The 19,545-nt window shown below is 36.2% G+C and overlaps 2 protein-coding genes across 2 annotated transcripts; one reads left to right on the top strand and one right to left on the bottom strand.

Annotated features, from left to right (window-relative positions):
* Positions 1-9,153: 9,153 nt before the first annotated feature.
* Positions 9,154-11,405, bottom strand: LOC146945169 (putative protein phosphatase 2C 13). The gene is made up of 2 exons (XM_085743531.1): positions 11,199-11,405; positions 9,154-10,428 (listed from the first exon to the last, which is right to left on the bottom strand). Exons 1-2 carry the CDS (start codon positions 11,304-11,306, stop codon positions 9,430-9,432), a joined length of 1,107 nt encoding a protein of 368 aa, XP_085599657.1. The 5' UTR covers positions 11,307-11,405; the 3' UTR covers positions 9,154-9,429.
* A 1,463-nt stretch (positions 11,406-12,868) lies between these two features.
* On the top strand, positions 12,869-15,833 carry LOC146945168 (uncharacterized). The gene has a single exon (XM_085748034.1). It carries the CDS (start codon positions 12,930-12,932, stop codon positions 15,831-15,833), a length of 2,904 nt encoding a protein of 967 aa, XP_085604160.1. The 5' UTR covers positions 12,869-12,929.
* The last annotated feature ends 3,712 nt before the right edge of the window (positions 15,834-19,545 follow it).

Here is a 19,545-nt window from a genome sequence, read left to right as displayed (position 1 = left end):
GACTTTAAAAAATGTTTGACTTGTATTTTCAAGACATATTTTCTTTTTTTGGGTTCCTTAAACAATGTCCTTAGGGCACTTGTTAGCAAGACCCTTAGTTTATATTAGACTGTGATGTAATCGTCATGCTCATTAATTGTTTTCATTAAGTACTGTATTACTGATTTAAAGATTTTTGTACATAAATGAAAAATTCCACAAACAATTATAAATAAAAAAATTTAGATTGAGTTTTTAAAAGATTTTTTTTAATAATTTTTTATTTTTTAAGATTTTAAATAAAAATAAATTGTTTTAGAGCATTTACAGTTAGAGAATTCATTTTTTTTACTTAAGTCATGTACAATCACTCGTCTATACATTTTTAATGGTAGTATTTAATAAACAGTTTATCCCTCTAACCTAGTGTTAGTAACCCAAGAGAGAAACATAACACTGTTATTTGAGTTACTTATTTTCTTTAGAGGTACTCCATCCGTTCTTAATTATAAGTAAAATTGATTTTTTATGTTCATTCAATTAATGGTGTATGTGGTCCATATTATAAACCAGATACTTCATTAATTGAATGAATCTAAAAAGTCAATTTTGCTTATAATTAGGAATGGAGGGAGTACCTATTAGAACTATGACTTATGAAAGCTAAGCCACACCACCCAATTATGAATGGTCGTAGGCATCAAAATAAGGGAGTTCTCGATGTCAAGTCTGCATTTCCCATTGTCAAACTTTGAGGAGGAAGTATATGTTGATCAACCACATGGCTTCATAGTCAAAGGTGAAGAAGAAAATGCACTTAAGCTCAACAAAGCTTTATATGGCGTAAAGCAAGCACCAAGAGTCTAAAATATGAGAACTGATGAACTTCTCAAGAAAAATGGCTACTCAAAATGCACAATTAAACATAAAATTTATGTCAAAGGTACCAATCAGAACAACATTGACATAGTCTGCTTATATGTTGATGATTTGTTGATAGCTGAAAACAACTTAGATGAAGTTGAAAGAATTCACTAACACCAGCAAAGGCATGGTAACTCTCAATTCGTTATGACTAAATTTGGAGGATTGAGATATTTCATTGGTTTAGAATTCACTAACACCAGCAAAGGCATGGTAACTCACCAAAAGAAATGCATCAATGACATATTGAAAATATTCATATATTGAACTGCAATCCAGCAAGTACACCTATGGAAACTAATTCAATTTGAGTAATGGTGGTGAAGGTAAAGATGTGAACATCACTCTTTACAAACAAATGGTCGGAAATCTCAGATATGCTTGCAATTCAAGACCATATATATGTCACCAGTAAAAAGGATCATGAGAGATATCTTAGATGTGCAAGTGATTATGGTGTGCTATATATCCTAAGCCAGATGATGAAGGAAAGAAACTAATAGGCTAATGTGCCTTAGATTGTTGTGGGGATAAAGTTGAAAGAGGGAGCACAATGGGATACATGTTCTGAATTTTCAACTCACCAATCTCATAGAGTTCAAAGAAACAGACATTTGTAGCACTATCAACTTGTGAAGCTGAATACATATCAGTTTGCAATGCAGTATGTCAAGGATTGTGGTTGCAATCAGTGCTACATGAAATGAAGATAGGCACAAGAGAAACGATTGAGATGTTGGTGGACAACAAATTTGCTATCAACCTTGCAAGGAATCCCATAACTCATGGGAAGAGCAGGCACATAGAGACCAAATACCACTTTCTTCGTGATCAAGTAAACAGGAGCAAGATCATACTCACCTACTACAAGACATATGATCAAGTAGTAGATATACTAACTATGCCATTGAAGATTGAGAAGTTCATAGAGATGAGTAAGTCACTAAAATGTATTAAGTCTAGAGAATTTGAATTAAGAGAGAGTATTGAACTGTAATTCAAATACAGTTCTGGAGGTCCAAAGGATGTGCTAGAACACTAATACATTATTTAGGTGTTATGATGTATATACTTTAAATTAGCATAAGGTTGTTAGTTAGTTGGTGTTAGAGTAGTTACGTGCAATGCAAGTAACTAACCATATGAGTTTGTCAGAGAATGGTGAGCCTATGTATGATATAGAAAACCCTTCGCTATGTTGTATATTGAAGGCATGACCGAATCTAAGTGCTAAATTCAAGGCATGCAACGATTTCCTTTAGGAAAGGCTAAATTGAAGGTTTTGTTAAAGTATGCTCAATCAATTTGATAGCGCACAGACTAAAGAGAAGGGTAAACCCGTCATTTGGAGGGTTTATCAAAGGAGAAACAAAAATAAAAATAAATAAGTAATATAATATTAGTGTGTTAGTTTGAATTTCAAATAGTTAGTTATTGGCTTTAGTTTGAATTTCAAATAGTTAGTTATTGGTTGTGGTTGTGGATTGTATTTAAGTTTGTGTTTGTTGTTTTATTTCTTAAGTTGGAAGTTATTAGGAAGTTACTAGGCCAGAAGAAGTTATCTTCTGAGATAGCAAGCTGCTCTGATATACTGCAGATTGTATTTTCCTTTCCTAAATCAATGAAAATCGCAAGTTTTCTTGCAAAAACATCATCTCTATAATTCTGATCTCTATCAATTTGGTCCGACCTACCGGATGCCACCGAAGAAGATGGAGGCCAAAGTGACTGCACTTGAAGAGAAAATCGCAACTTTGGAGGTTTCTTTACAAGAAATGCAGAATCAAAATAAGGAGAACCAGGAGAAGATCATCTCTTTATTGAATTCAAGTAAGAAGAAGAATGTGGGAGAATCATCACAAAATAATGAGTCAGTTGGTAACAAAAAGAAAAATTCTGAATTACATGATGATGCCTTGGATGAATTTCGCCTATCTGTTAAAAAGGTTGAATTACCGATGTTTAATGGTGATGATCCCGCTGGTTGGATCGCTAGGGCGGAAGTTTATTTCAATGTGCAGAAAACTACACCAGAAATCAAAGTGAATTTGGCACAATTATGTATGGACGGTCCTACAATCCATTTTTTCAAAGGACTGTTGGAGGAGAATGAAACACTGACGTGGGAAGATTTGAAAGATGCACTTCTTGAAAGGTATGGTGGTGTTAGTGATGGGAATGTATTTGAACAACTTTCTGCACTTCAACAGGAAGGAACGATCGAAGAATACATTGAAGATTTTGAGAGGTTAGTAGCGCAACTGCCCAGATTACCCAATGACCAATATTTGGGTTATTTCGTTCATGGTTTGAATGACAAAATCAGAGGAAAAGTTCACAGCATGATCGCTATGGGGCCCATGTCAAGAGCAAAGTTAATGAACGTGGCTAGAGCAGTAGAACGTGAATTGGAGGAGGGGCGAAAAGACTGGACATCGCGAAGGTCACATGGTTCACTATCTAGACCCGTTTTTGGTAACAAGATTGTCACACAGAATGAAGGTAGAAATGGCGATTGGGTTATGGTTCGTAATAACAAAGACAATCGTGATCGTTTTCCTGGAGGAAACAGTGGAGGAAAATCCACAGGTGGTGCACGTGGAATGTTTAGTGTTGGACAAAACAAAACACACACTGCCAACACTGGAAATTGGCGTGACAAGAATGTGAGGAATCTGTCTTCACAAGAGATTGCTGACCGTCGTCAAAAAGGACTCTGTTTTAAATGTGGAGGGCCGTATCATCCTCGTCATCAATGTCCAGATAAAAATTTGCGTGTTATGGTGCTTGAGGATGATTCTGAAGATGAAAATGAAGTAAGAGTGTTGAATGATGAAGATGTGGACACAGGTGCAGAAGAGTTGCAATTGAATGTGCTGACTTTTGAAAATGTGTTGACTTTTGATAGACAAACCGAGTATTATCAAGATATGCTCCAATGCATCAGATTGCAAGGGAAAGTAGGGGAGATACCGGTGCTGATGTTGGTTGACAGTGGAGCAAACAAAAATTTCATGTCAAGGCGTCTAGCTTTGGCTTTGGGTTTGCGAATTACCAGGACTCCTGCTAGACGTATCAGATTGGGTGACGGACATGTGGCTTCGACTTTGGGAGAGTGCCATGATGTTATCATTTCTGTTCAAGGGGTTGAATGGGAGATAGATGTTATACTTTTTGAGTTGGGCGGTTATGATCTAGTATTGGGGATGGCATGGCTGACACAAATTGGATGTACATACATCGATTGGGTTGAGAAAAAAATGCGTTTCGACTATCAAGGAGAGTGGATAGAGATCAGAGGAATTCGTACTAGGGAGTTCACTCCATTACAAAATTATGTTGATGAAAATCATTTTGGTCAGTTGCATTGTGATGCTCAACCGGATATGGTGACACCAGATCAGCAATTGGAAATGAAGTCAGTGCTGGATAATTTTGATAATATTTTCAAGGAACCACAAGGATTGCCTCCTGGACGACAACAAGAGCATGCTATACACTTGCTGAATGGTCAGGGCCCAGTTAATGTTCGACCTTATCGCTACCCTCATCACCACAAAACAGAAATCGAGAAACAAGTGAAAGAATTGCTGCTGTCCGGTGTGATCAGACCTAGTCAGAGTGCTTTTTCAAGTCCGGTTATTCTCGTCAAGAAGAAGGATGACTCTTGGAGGATGTGTGTAGATTACCGTGCTTTGAATAAGGTAACCATTCCGGATAAATTCCCTATTCCAGTCATTGATGAATTATTGGATGAGTTACATGGTGCGCAATATTTTTCCAAAATTGATCTGAAGTCCGGTTACCACCAAGTACGAATGCGACAAGAAGACATTCATAAAACAGCTTTCCGAACTCACGAGGGGCATTATGAATTCTTGGTGATGCCTTTTGGTTTAACGAATGCTCCATCCACCTTTCAAGCATTAATGAATAAAGTCTTCAAACCAATGTTGCGGAGGTATGTTTTAGTATTTTTTGACGACATTTTGGTGTATAGTAAGACTTGGAAGGACCATATTCGACATTTGAATTCAGTTTTAACTGTGCTTGCTGAACAACAATTGGTTGCCAATAAAAAGAAATGTTCATTTGGCAGATTGTCGGTTGAGTATTTGGGTCACGTGATTTCTCATGAAGGGGTCTCTATGGATCCATCCAAAATCAGCAGTGTGTTAGAATGGCCTGTGCCAAGGAATGTCAAGGGTGTCAGAGGATTTCTTGGTCTGACTGGGTACTACAGAAAGTTCATCCGTGACTATGGTAAGATTGCAAGACCGTTGACCGATTTGACTAAGAAAGAAGGTTTTAAATGGGGAGTCAAGGAACAAGCAGCTTTCGAGGAACTGAAGCACAAGGTCACTTCAGCCCCAGTATTAGCATTGCCTGACTTCACCAAAGAATTTTTCATTGAGAGTGATGCGTCCGGTAATGGGTTGGGTGCGATCTTAATACAAGATAAGAAGCCTATTGCATTTTTCAGCAAGGGACTCAGTGATCGTAACTTGAACAAATCTGCCTATGAAAAAGAAATAATGGTTGTGGTTCTCGCAATCCAACATTGGCGTCCATATCTAATAGGGAACAAATTCACGGTGTGTACAGATCAAAAGAGTTTGAAGCAATTAATGCAACAACGTGTAACCACAATGGATCAGCAGAATTGGGTGGCGAAGCTTTTAGGGTATCAATTTGATGTAGTCTATAAACCTGGTCTTGAGAACAAGGGTGCTGATGCTTTGTCCCGTCAGTTTGATGTTTTTCCAAACAATTCGATGGTTACCCTTACCGATTCACATGACAGATTAGCACTTAATTCTATGATTTTCCGTCCTGAATGGCTAGATTTTAAAACTGTCCATGAAGAAGTGCAGCAGGATCCAACATTACAAGCAATCATTTCAGCCTTAAAAAAGGGAGAAACAACAAAAGCTGCGTTTGTACTTCAAAATGGGGTTCTTTTGTATCAGAACAGATTAGTTATGTCCGCTTCATCTACATTCGTTCCTATTATTCTCAAGGAATTTCACAGCACTCCTCAAGGTGGACATTCCGAGTTTTATCGCACTTATCGTCGTTTGGCTGCTAATTTGTATTGGAAGGGTATGAAAAAGGATATCCAAACCTTTGTGCAAAACTGTAATGTATGTCAATGCAACAAGTATGCAACTTCAACACCCGGTGGTCTGCTTCAGCCACTTCCAATACCAAATCAAATTTGGGCAGATATTTCCATGGCCTTCATTACTGGCCTTCCAAAATCTAAAGGGTTCGAAGCTATTTTTGTAGTGGTAGACAGACTGTCAAAATATGCCCATTTCATCCTTCTTAAGCGCCCCTATTCTGCAAGATCTTTGGCTGAAACTTTCACCAAAGAAGTGGTCCGACTTCATGGAATTCCGGAATCTATTGTGAGCGACAGAGATCCCATTTTTGTTAGTAATTTCTGGCAGGAACTCTTTAAACAACAAGGTACATATTTAAAGCTAAGCACTGCATACCATCCTCAAACCGATGGTCAAACAGAAGTAGTTAACCGTTGTTTAGAGACTTTTCTTCGCTGTTTTATTGCTGATCAACCAAAGACTTGGGCAATGTGGCTTCCTTGGGCGGAATATTGGTACAATACTACTTTTCATGCTTCTACAGGTACAACTCCATTTGAAGTGGTGTATGGTCGTTCCCCTCCGGTTATTACTAATTATTTACCAGGTGAAGTTAAAGTGGAAGCTGTTCAACGAGACTTGGCTGATCGTGATGAATGCTTGCGACAACTGAAGCATCATCTATCACGTGCTAGTGATCGAATGAAGACACATGCAGATAGACATCGTAAAGAACGTTCTTTTGACGTTGGTGATGTGGTTTTCTTGAAGCTGAGACCTCATGTGCAACAATCTGTTGCAGCTAGAATCTGTCCCAAGTTATCTCCGAGGTATTTTGGTCCGTTTAAGGTCATTGAACGTGTTGGGGCTGTTGCTTACAGGTTGGAGTTACCTCCTACATCTCGAATCCATCCTGTTTTCCATGTTTCCTTACTTAAGAAAGCTGTTGGTGATGTTGTGGTTAATTCAACTCTCCCTGCTAGTTTGGAGGTTAGTGAAGATTCTGTGTGGGAACCAGAGACAGCTTTAGAACAAAGAACAGTGGTCCGACATGGCATATCTATTTCTCAAGTTCTTATCCATTGGAAGAACAAACCTATTGAGGAAGCTACCTGGGAAGATCAAGACTTCATCTCTGCTCAATTTCCTTCCTTCAGCCTTGAGGACAAGGCTGTTTCTCTTGGAGGCGGCAATGATAGCGCACAGACTAAAGAGAAGGGTAAACCCGTCATTTGGAGGGTTTATCAAAGGAGAAACAAAAATAAAAATAAATAAGTAATATAATATTAGTGTGTTAGTTTGAATTTCAATAGTTAGTTATTGGCTTTAGTTTGAATTTCAAATAGTTAGTTATTGGTTGTGGTTGTGGATTGTATTTAAGTTTGTGTTTGTTGTTTTATTTCTTAAGTTGGAAGTTATTAGGAAGTTACTAGGCCAGAAGAAGTTATCTTCTGAGATAGCAAACTGCTCTGATATACTGCAGATTGTATTTTCCTTTCCTAAATCAATGAAAATCGCAAGTTTTCTTGCAAAAACATCATCTCTATAATTCTGATCTCTATCACAATTCCAACTCCCACTTAAATTCATATGCTTCTTCCGAAACATGTCTACCCTTATCACTCTTGGCCTCAGCGGAGCAACTTGAGCTTATGAAAGAGTGTGTTATAGCCGTTGTGATCAATGACAGAAACAAGTGAAGCAACAATCCTTGTGAGCATCTTTCTGGAAGAGTGTCGTCTCTTCCACTTGCCATTAAGACAACAATAGGAAGAAGAACCAACATTACTCTCAGCACTTTTCTCATCATTCATCATTGTTATTACGATCAATCAATGCTTTACTTGTTTTTCGAATGTGTGAAATATGAACTTGTTGTCTTACACAATTTATATATAGAAATATTTACACCTTAACTAGTAGAGTTCAACTATTTTCTTAATAGTAGTTTATATGTATTATTTATTGGATATAAAAGAAAACTACCACAATCTTACATGGAAGTTGAATATGAAAACTTCAGCTCACATTGTCGCTCCATATTGCGCTCGTTAGCAAAGAGGGAAGCACAACGTTAATGTGCTTCCTTTAAAAAAAATGTTAATGTGCTTGAATTCACAATTTTACTATGCCTATTGAGGTTCTAATCCAATTTTAATTTTTAATTAGAGCACATTTTGCACAATATACACGTGCAATCAAGAGAATATTGGAGCTCTTTAACGTTTTAAACTTGTGTTGTTTTTTTTCTGAAGTTAAACTCGTTGAGAGAGCACGTTTCATGCAAAATGGGTTAGGTATATAGCATAACACACCTTGGCACGAAATCAGATCAAATCTAATCTTTTTATGGACACAAGAACCCCAAAATTTATTAAATGAACAACTCCCCACAACTTATAACGAGACAATAGGGATAACGAAATGATGGCTTCGCACATCTTATCACATAACAATGGCAAAATGACATACAAGCGTATATGATAGACTTCAAAGTACACAAACTAACACCACAAAACCAGTTAACCAGAAAAGTTCAAGTTCAACCATAAACAATACTCCCTCCATTCATTTTCATTTGATGTTTTAGAGCTTAACTTTATTCCAAAACTTTTGATGTTTTAGAATTTTTAATACTTTTTAATCAATTTCACCCTTGTTGAAAAACACACTTTGAAAATTGGAAATTTAAATAATAAATGCAATTTGTGTGGTGAGTTTCAATAATTAAGGAGATTAGAATTTTGAGAAAAAAAAATCAAGGAGTAAGTAAGGGTATTTTAGTATAAACCATACAATTATTCCTATAATTTAATGATTCCTTAATATTTGTGCAATCACCTAAAACATCAAAAGAAAAGGAATGGAGGGAGTAGAAATCAGGATAGTTTAAAAAAAAAAAACTAATCAAATGCTACAAATGAAGGAACACGTTAACTCAGAAAAAAGAAGTTAAAACATAGTACAACTTTATAAATTCAGTGTTTGGTCACGAAGCTCATGTGAAGGTTAATGAAGATTTAAATCGAATAAAAAAGATTGAACCGGTTCATACGATCACTCAACTTACTCATCCCACAACAAAACAAGGAGCTAAGAAAATGCAAACAAACAATGTGGTTGCATTCTACCTGAGTCTAAATCATTTCTTATTTACACATGTAACAATAAATTGATTGAAATCTAATCAGCCACAGTACCGCCAAAACTAGCTTTTGCTACATTTGTTATTTGTCTCCACAAATGCCAAAATAAACTAGAAAATGCCTCAGTAAGTTAAACAAGAGTATCAACCACCAACTCTCTCCATCTATCCTCTTCCATTCCTACAAAACTTCTGGCTGCTCTAACTCTACTACAACAGCCTACAAACATTAATCAATTCTGCATGATAACTAAATTATGAGAACTATATTTACATTCAGTTACTTTCTAGCAAGCTCCTCAACTTGTTTCTAGCCTCTTCGGACATAGAGCAAGCTCTAAATCTTCGCCTATGGGGTGGACACGATTCAACAATGCTTTCAACAGCAGACAAGCAAATGACAATTACAGTAAGATTATCTGTTGTGTGTAGGCGCAATGCTTCTTTGACAAGCTCTCTGGCACTTTGCTGTGGGTCATCGTGCCTTCTTAATCCACGGCGGACAAGACTAACTGCATCCTGGCTTGACATTACATCCCAGATGCCATCACACCCAATGATTAAGAACTCATCTTCCTCAGTCAATGTGACCACCTGAACATCGGGCTCAGCGGTAAGAGGTGAGGCAGAACCGAGTGGTAATTTTAAGTCCCAATCGCCAAGGGCACGAGTGACAGATAGATAACCATTGAGATATCCATCATCAATATAACCACCCAACTCTTCCACTCTCTTGCGTTCTGGTAAATAACTTGGTCTATGATCTTGAGACATGTCAACAGCTACTCCACGCTTACAAAGAACTGCTCGACAATCACCAGCATTAGCAACCAGCAAATGCCTTCCAAGTATAAGGGCAGTCAGTGCTGTAGTCCCACATGAACTGCTAATACTCTGCTCATCGGCCAATAAAAGGTCAGCACCTAGAAAAGCTTTCCGATGAGAATCTTCCAACCTCTTCAGCAGAAGTGCATCAGAGTCATACGTTTCCATCATAGTAGTATCTTCAAAAAATAATTTCATAGCATTGTTCTTAACGAACACAGCTGCATCAGGACCTCCATGTCCATCAAAAACAGCATAAAAAGCACTCGGTGTAGGGTATTTCAACACAAATCCAAGGTGGGCAGCTAGATCATCTATTTGAATGTGTTCATCATCCATTGATCCCCTCGGACCAATATCAGCACAGCTACCAGAACGAACCTTTGGCGTAAACATTGCAACAGCATCCTCTATAATAGATTCTTTAATCACCTCTGAGCAACTCACGGTCTAAAACAAACAACAAAAACAAATACAGATCAACACAAAAACAATACAACCAAAACTACTAAAGGGATTTAAGAAAGACATTAACAAACAAAATAAAAGCTTAACCACTAAGCTAAAACAACATCAACCAAGTCTCATCCCACCTCTCAAACTACGCCATATTGTTCTACCATAAACCATATTTTGTTCCAACTCATTAATCTCTATATCTATCTTAATCGCTTCTCTTAACAGCTAAGCTACTTTCACTAACCTATCATCATGAATCAATTGAAATCTGAAATTTATTAATAACATTGTCAGCTATATTAACTGATTCATAGAGAATAAAACATTTAAGCTTGGTCACTTTTTTGTTCCAAGAGAATGAACAAAACCTAAAAACACCCAATTCGAAATTCAAGCTACAAAAACAGAAGATGAATTTCATGTTCATCAAATCTGACAAACAAACCAACAAACAAATGAACTCAATAAAAACACACAAATCAAAATTCAAGCTACAAAAAAAGAGTAAAATCTTATCTTCATCGAATCTGACAAACATATCAACCAACACATGAAACTCACAAAACCTAATTCATATTCAAATCAACACCGACCGATACAAAATCATCCAAAAACAAACAAAAATACAAACTTTCACCGACCCACTAAACCAATTCTCAAATTTTCCACCGATCAAAGCTCAATAATCAAAACCCAATACAAAATTTTGAAACAAATCACAAAACAAACAAAAACCCAAACAAATTTGATATGAAGCATACCGATTCAAAGAGAGAGGTTTCAGTTGAAACGGAATCAGATGAAACGCAGAGGTGATACTTAACATCCAACACGCTTTGTTGATAAATGATTTCAGTTTCCAACACCATCTTCAAGGTTACGCGATTGAACAAATGAATTTCTCGATTTCGATTTGGGGGTTTGAAGAAAATTTAGGGTTTTGTTTTTGTGACAGAATGAATGAAACTAAGCGTGTGGTGTCGTTTTATTTTCTTTTATAAGCCACGCGCTCGCATTGAAAGGAATTTTAGTTTCACTATACTACTAGAATGAAAAGACATTGTTACCCTTTGAGGTAAAAGAAATGTAAAACAAGGAAAGGTTAATTTGGGAAATAAATGAAGCACGAGGATCGCCAGCGTGGCGTATCTTAAATGTGAAGAGCATAACACCGGTTGAGATTTTTCTATCGAATCTAACAGGTGTCAGGCTCATATTAATTACAGATAAGATTTTTTTTTTGAAGAAAAGATAAGATAAATTGGGCATTTTTTTTTATTTTTTTATGAAAATAAATTGGACAAATTGTATCATGATTCTGAAAATATTTAGACAAAATTGTACTCCTTTAAGTTTGATTCTTATAAGAGATTTTTCATTTTTTTAAGTTAAGATGATCCTCTTATAAATTATTTGTTTTGTAATATTTGATGATTATGTGTAGTCCCCGCCCTTGGCAAATGCAACGCGAGCTCCGGCGCCGGACCTCCCAATTATAGGAGCCTTAAATTTTTTTAATATAGCATCCAAAAGTGTTAAGTATATACATAAAAAAATCAATAAACATCTTGTAATGGTTTGGTGGTAAAATAAAGGTTTAAATGTGTAATTTGTCCTTGCACTTTCAACAGATTTTGGCATTGGTCCCTACACTTTTTTTTGCTTGGCATTGGTCCCTGCACTTTGTAAAAATATTGTCATTGGTCCCTGCACTTTTTTTTGTTTGACATTGGTCCCTGCACTTTGTAAAAATATTGGTATTGGTCCTGTTAGCCAATATATTTTACTAGCTGTAATAAATGTGGTCAAAGTATAGTTGACCTAGATTTAAAGAAGATTCGAACAGAGTGTTGTGTTGAAAGCAAATATGGGTTCGAAGATGCTAGAAGACTTCGATAAAGCAGTTTTCGAAGGTGGTTATCAACAGTTATTCTTTAAGTCAGTTTTTATTTTAAGTTTGTTTTCAAATAAGTAAAACTGTCGACTTGTGGCAGTTGTAGTTTGAATTTCAAAGAAGTGTAGTTATTTTTAGACTTAGTATAAATAGTAGTTTTTCATAGGAAAAACAGGTCACAATTCCGTCATACAAACTTATACTCAAAGTATCCGTATGGAAGCGAGAAACGAGTCACAAGTTGCAATGTATGAATCTGTGTACCAACCTTTGTTTAATCAATGCAATTTACCCTTTGTTCTTTAAGTGTTCTTGCACTTTACTTTATTAAGTTCGATTGAGTTCAAGTGGATTGAATTCGATTGTTTTTATCATATTTCTTATATTTTTGGCATCAAAAACGCAGAATTTCTAACAACAAGAACAAACACAATATGTCCTAAGATTTACTGGTTGATCTTGCAAGTTACCATTTGTAAACCAGCGGTTGTTTACGAAAATCCAACGTAAACAAATTGGCACACCCAGTGGGACCGTTTGTGTTTTTGTTTATAGTTTTTGTTAGAGTTTCTTTTAATTCTGGTTTGTTTTGTTGTGTATGCAATTAAGAAACAAGAAATTGCTTCTTAATATGACACGCGCTAACAACCAAAAGAAAACAAATCCAACATCTTCAAATGAAGATGTGGATCAAGTGACGGTTGAAGATGATGTTTCATCCCCAGGGAATGTTAGAACATCCCAGGCTATTCCAACTAGTAATACAGTCATTCAAACATCGTCTCAGGCCATGCCTTCGATGGCCACAGTAATTTCTCAAGCCATGCCTTCGATGGTTACCCAAACTTCACATGATTATCCAAATAATACTTCTATTCAAGGAGTTTGGGATCATAGATCAATGCCATATGGTATGCCATCATCATTGATGCAAGGCTTACAAACTAGTGGTAATATGTTTTCAGAGAATTTAAATGTTTCATTACCACCACTTTTTGGTCCTGGGGTATCTACAACATATAGAAGTCCCCAACAAAATTTAACCAACGCTTCTATGGCTGCCATTAGGCAAACTATGGAAGAAACTAATCATGATATGGTTAATATGATGACCCAACAAATTGGTACTGTCATAAATCCTTTAATTCGAGACACCAACACTAGTTATCAACGGTTGTCTGATCAAATGGAAAGAATTGCCAATTTCTTTGGCGCTCCACCAATCCAAAATAACCCATTGCCTCAAAATCGAAATGTGAGGGCAATTGAAATAATTGCTGATGAACCAGTGGTTCGAAATCATGAAAATATTGTCCAACCACAAGTAGTACAACCACAAATTCAGGCAGAACCTGAAAGGCAACCCATTTTGGTTAATAGAAACCAGGATGCCGATCAAGTGGTTTTACAAGCCCGTCGGAACAATTTCGATGGTCAGAATAATATAGCGGGTATTGTCGAGGCCTTGTTAGCCCAAAGTGGTTTTAATATGGGTTTACGTCGACCAAATTTTGTGTCTCCTTTGTCTGAGTATGTTTTAGATGCTGAATTGCCTAGAAATTGGAAAATTCCAAAGTTTACCAAATTTGCTGGAGAAACTGATGAGTCTACTGTCGAACACATTGCTAGGTTTCTCATGGAAGCAGGAAATATTGCAGAAAATGAAAATTTGAGAATGAAATATTTCCCAAGTTCTTTGACAAAAAATGCTTTTACTTGGTTTACAACTTTACCTCCTCATTCAATTTATAGTTGGAACCAATTAGAAAAAGCTTTTCATGAACAATTTTACATGGGTCAATCTAAGATTAGTTTGAAAGAATTGGCCAGTGTTCGACGTAAAAGTCATGAGTCAATCGATGATTATCTCAATAGGTTTCGTCTCCTTAAGGCTAGATGTTTTACTTCTGTTCCAGAATATGAATTAGTCGAAATGGCTGCTGGTGGCCTCGATTATTCTGTTCGAAAGAAATTAGATACCCAGTACTTAAGAGACATGGCCCAATTGGCAGACAGAGTTCGACAAGTTGAAAGACTTAAAGCTGAAAAAACTAGAACTCATAACAAATTTTCTAAAAAAGAAAAAATTGCCTATATAGAAACAGGAGATAGTGAACCCGAATTCGATTGGGGTTTAGATATCGTTGAAGACAATGATATAAACCTGGCAGAATTAAAAGATGGACCTCCATATGCTTGTAAAATGTTGAGGCCATCCAATGGAAAAAATCCCGAAGATCCCAAGAGTGACAAATATCCTTCTAAAACTTATACCTTTGATATTACTAAAAGTGAAGAAATTTTTGATCTATTAGTTAATGATGGCATAATATTGGTGCCACCTAATATGAAGTTACCTCCTTTGGAACAAAGGAAGAAAAGAGGATTTTGTAAATTCCATGGTTTTTTAGGTCATAACCTATCTCGATGTACTCGTTTCAGGGATTCTGTACAAAAAGCTCTTGATGAAGGGAGGCTAAAATTCGGAGAAAAACCAAAACAACAAGTGGATGGAGATCCTATGAAAAAGGCAGAGTCCATGTTTGCTGATGTGTCTACCAATGTGGTAGAATCCATGTTTGCTGGTATTTCTATCAATATGGTGGAAATTTCAGATAATATTGATGTAGAAATGGTTACTGAGGACCATCGAATTGAAGAGCCAGTGGTTACTGAAGATCAATTGGCCAAGGAAATGGAGAAAGCATATCCAAAGGCTGAAGAAGATTTGGTTGATTTTTTAAACCGATGTAAAATATCTAACACCCATGCTATGCTTTGTCCTCGATGTAGTGCAGTGTTCGATAAAGAAGCTGCGAAATCAGTTGAAGGATATCAACCTCAAACAAAACGTAAAGGAGGGTGGTTCGAGAACCGTTCTAAGTTTGGCTTTAACAAAAGAGGTGTTCCTTACAAGATGAAAACTTCAGAGAAGTATCAAATGAAGAACCATAAGAAGACGTTCGTTCCTTCATCGAAGTCTCCTGTTGATACTTGGGTTTTCTCTGGAGGCAAGAAAACTGGTCATTCTGCGCCTCCAGCACCACCAACAAAATGGGTAAAAAGAGCTGTCAAAGTTCCAGACCAACCAGAGAGTTCTAATCCTAACAAGTATGCTTACAAAAATAACTATAAAGGTAAGAATCCTATGACTAGAACTCAATGGCGCCGTTTTCAACGCCAGAAAAAGGAAGGAGTTTTAAAAGATGTCACTAATGGTGACAAAAGTAAGGGAAAACAACCAATAGTTTTCGAAATGGTTAAAAAACCAGCTACTGAAAGAATTTTCCCTCCATTATCTTCTGCTTTAAACATCCCTAAAGGGGATGATGATATTCTAACTTCTACTTTTTCAGATTCTGAACCAAGTCTTGACATTATATGTGTGGTTTCTGTACTACCAATTGAATATGCACATGATGTATCTTCGAAGGCCAATCATGATGATGAATGTGATTTCACTGAGGAAATGGCTCGTCATAGACCTCTATGTTATGAATAATGGCTGCATCGAAGATCAACATGCAGTGTTCGAGAAACCTGATGATAGCATGAAGCTTCATTTAAAGCCTTTGTTTATTCAAGCTAAATTAAATGGTGTTGGAATTAACAAAGTGTTGGTAGATGGTGGTGCTACTGTTAATCTCTTACCACAATCTTTTCTAAGGAAACTTGGTATTTCTGAATGTGATTTGAAACCACATAATGTAGTGCTCACTAATTATGAGGGATCTACTGGACAATCTCTTGGTGCTATCGAACTAGAATTGGTAGTAGGAAGCATAACCAGAGCAACTGTGTTTTTGGTAGTTCCTTCTAAAGCCAATTTCAATGCATTATTAGGAAGGGAATGGATCCATGCTGTAGGTGCAGTTCCTTCTACAATGCATCAAAGGATTGTGATTTGGAGGAAAGATGGTTTGGTAGAGAATATTGAGGCTGATCAGAGTTATTATTTTAAAGCTGAAGTTGATAATCAAGATATCAACAAAAAGAACTTTGACAAACAGCTTCAATTTATTGCACCATTCATGGAAAATGATGCATCAAGTTCTATGACTAAAGAAGAAAAATTCTTTGTAAAACTTGCACCAGAATGGGGTTTTCGTTGGAAAACTGCATTCGACGATGACTTCGTAGTGGTGAACAACGAAGATTGCCATGAGAAGATACCTGTAAAGGAAAAAGATTTGCTGAAGACAAGAAGTACTTCGTACAAGAGGGTCACTGATGACCAAGGATGTTCAGCAAATGGAATCTCACCAACTAGGTGGGATATCAATAAGTGATCAATGGTTGAGCCCAGCATATGGGAAAAGATTACGGCTTATGTAGCCGAGAAAAACTTCGATTTGGCTGAAACAGCCAAAGAAGAAGAGGTCTTCGATGCTTCAGTGGAAAATAATTCTGATGACCTCATTGATGATAAAAAATTAGATTGTATTTATGATGATGAACCTTTGGGTTTTGAAGAAGATCCAATGGGATCTACAATAAAAATGAAGGCCCAAGATCCTCTTGAAGAAGTGGATATAGGAGATGGTTCTGTAAAAAGACCAACATACATAAGTTCAAAGATTCCTAAGAGCTTCAAAGATCGAATTGTGGCGCTTTTGAAAAATTACAAGGATTGCTTTGCTTGGGATTATCATGAGATGCCTGGTTTGAGTAGAAAGGTAGTAGAGTTGCAATTGCCAATCAGGACAGACAAGAAACCAGTGAAGCAAATTCCAAGAAGGTTTGCACCAGAGATTCTACCAAAAATAAAAGAAGAAATCGAAAGACTCCTCAAATGTGGCTTCATCAGGCCTGCAAGGTATGTTGATTGGTTAGCTAATGTAGTTCCTGTTAAAAAGAAAAATGGTAGTATAAGAGTTTGTATTGATTTTAGAGATTTAAATCTCGCTACTCCCAAAGATGAATATCCTATGCCAGTAGCAGAAATGTTGGTAGATTCTGCAGCAGGTTTCGAATATTTGAGTATGCTTGATGGTTATTCAGGTTATAATCAAATATTTATTGCTGAAGAAGATGTTTCTAAAACAGCATTTCGATGCCCAGGGGCATTAGGATGTTATGAGTGGATAGTAATGCCATTTGGTCTTAAAAATGCTGGTGCTATATATCAAAGAGCAATGAATTCAATGTTTCATGATTTTATTGAAGATTTTATGCAAATTTACATTGATGATATTGTTGTGAAATCATCTTCTGAAAACAAACACTTAGAACATTTACGGTTATCATTCGAAAGGATGAGACAATATGGATTAAAAATGAATCCATTAAAATGTGCGTTTGGTGTTTGTGCAGGTGATTTTTTAGGATTTGTTGTCCATAAAAAGGGCATCGAAATCAATCAAAATAAGACTAAAGCTATAATGGAGGCTAAAGCACCCTCTACCAAAAAAGAGTTGCAGTCTTTATTAGGCAAAATAAATTTCCTCAGAAGATTTATCTCTAATCTCAGTGGCAGAGCGCAAGCATTCTCGTCATTACTTCGATTAAAGAAAGAGGAAACTTTTAGATGGGAGCCTGAACATCAAAAGGCATTTGAAGACATAAAGTCATATTTATCTAATCCTCCTATTCTTTCACCTTTGTTGAAAAACAAAAAGATGAAGTTATATATAGCATCATCTGAAAGAACTATAGGGAGTATGTTAGCACAGGAGGATGAAAATGGTATAGAAAGAGCCATTTATTATCTTAGTAGAGTTTTAAGTGATGTTGAAACAAGATATCATCCTAGTGAGAAACTATGTCTTTGTTTATATTTCTCATGTATGAAACTTAAACATTATATAAAGCCTTTTGATGTTTATGTTTATTCCCATTTCGATATTATTAAGCACATGTTATCTAAACCTATTCTGCATAGTAGAGTTGGTAAATGGGCTTTGGCACTCACAGAATATTCTTTAACTTATCAATCTTTGAAAACTGTGAAAGGCCAAATAGTGGCTGATTTTATTGCTGATCATTCCATTGAAGAACCTGTGACTGGGGGCATCGAAACATTTCCATGGACATTGTATTTCGATGGGTCTAGTCATAAAAATGGTTCTGGAATAGGTATAGTTATTGTTTCACCAACAAATGAAGTAACCAAATATAAATTTCGAATTAGTCAATATTGTTCGAATAATGAGGCAGAATATGAAGCCTTAATAAATGGTTTAGAGATTTTGCTCGGACTGGGGGCAAAATGTTTAATTATTAGAGGTGATTCTGAATTAGTAATAAAGCAAATAACAAAAGAGTATAAATGCCTCAAAGAAACTTTGATAATGTATTACACTATAGTTAATGCATTACTTAAACATTTTGTTCAAATTGAAGTTCAACATGTTCCTAGAGCAGAAAATCAAGAAGCTAATGATTTAGCTCAATTGGCTTCTGGGTACAAACTTTCGAAGGAACAAGAGCAAGAGGTTATTGAAATTAAAACAAAGCGTAATTCGATGGACATTGTGCCTAACAAATTGTTAAGACCAAAACTTGGGGGCATGGAAACATCTCAAGGATACCTTCAGAGTGCAAAATTTTCTGAAATTTTGGTCATTAACAATTTGGATGATGATGATTGGCGAAAACCCATAGTCAATTTTTTGGAAAATCCAGATGGCACAACTTGTAGAAAAGTCAAATATAGAGCCTTGAGTTATGTGATAATAGGCAATGAATTATTTAAAAAGACTCCAGAAGGAGTTTTACTTAAATGCCTTAGTGAAGCAGAAGCATATTTGGCTGTATCGAATACTCATAGTGGTGCTTGTGGTACACATCAAGCAGGCCATAAAATAAAATGGCTTTTGTTTCGACAAGGTGTTTATTGGCCAACCATGTTAAAAGATTGCATAAACTTTGCTAAAGGTTGTAAAGAATGTCAAGAACATGCTGGAATTCAAAAAGTACCAGCTAGTGAATTACATTCAATAGTAAAACCTTGGCCATTCAGAGGATGGGCTTTAGATGTAATTGGGGAAATTAAACCTAAGTCATCCAAAGGCTACAAATATATTTTGGTTGGAATAGATTATTTCACTAAATGGATAGAAGCTGTTCCACTAAAAGATGTTACTCAAGATGAAGTTATAAACTTCATTCAAAAATTTATTGTTTATAGATTTGGCATACCAGAAACTATTACTACAGATCAAGGATCTGTATTCACTGGTCGAAAGATGGTAAAATTTGCTGAAGAAATGGGA

This window comes from Medicago sativa, chromosome 2 (assembly GCF_051527215.1).
Source record: "Medicago sativa cultivar Bolivia chromosome 2, Bolivia_mono, whole genome shotgun sequence".
NCBI classification, from domain to species: domain Eukaryota; kingdom Viridiplantae; phylum Streptophyta; class Magnoliopsida; order Fabales; family Fabaceae; genus Medicago; species Medicago sativa.
The sequence above is the reverse complement of the archived record's forward strand: the minus strand, read 5'-3'. Positions and strand labels throughout refer to the sequence as shown.

What these genes read in the sequence shown, in the direction of transcription:
- LOC146945169 (XM_085743531.1), bottom strand. Translation starts at nt 11,306, where the DNA reads ATGGTGTTGGAAACTGAAATCATTTATCAACAAAGCGTGTTGGATGTT. An exon ending in AAACCTCTCTCTTTGAATCG is followed by an intron (nt 10,429 to 11,198) that starts GTATGCTTCATA and finishes TGTTTGTTTTAG; the next exon opens with ACCGTGAGTTGCTCAGAGGT.
- LOC146945168 (XM_085748034.1), top strand. Translation starts at nt 12,930, where the DNA reads ATGCAATTAAGAAACAAGAAATTGCTTCTTAATATGACACGCGCTAAC.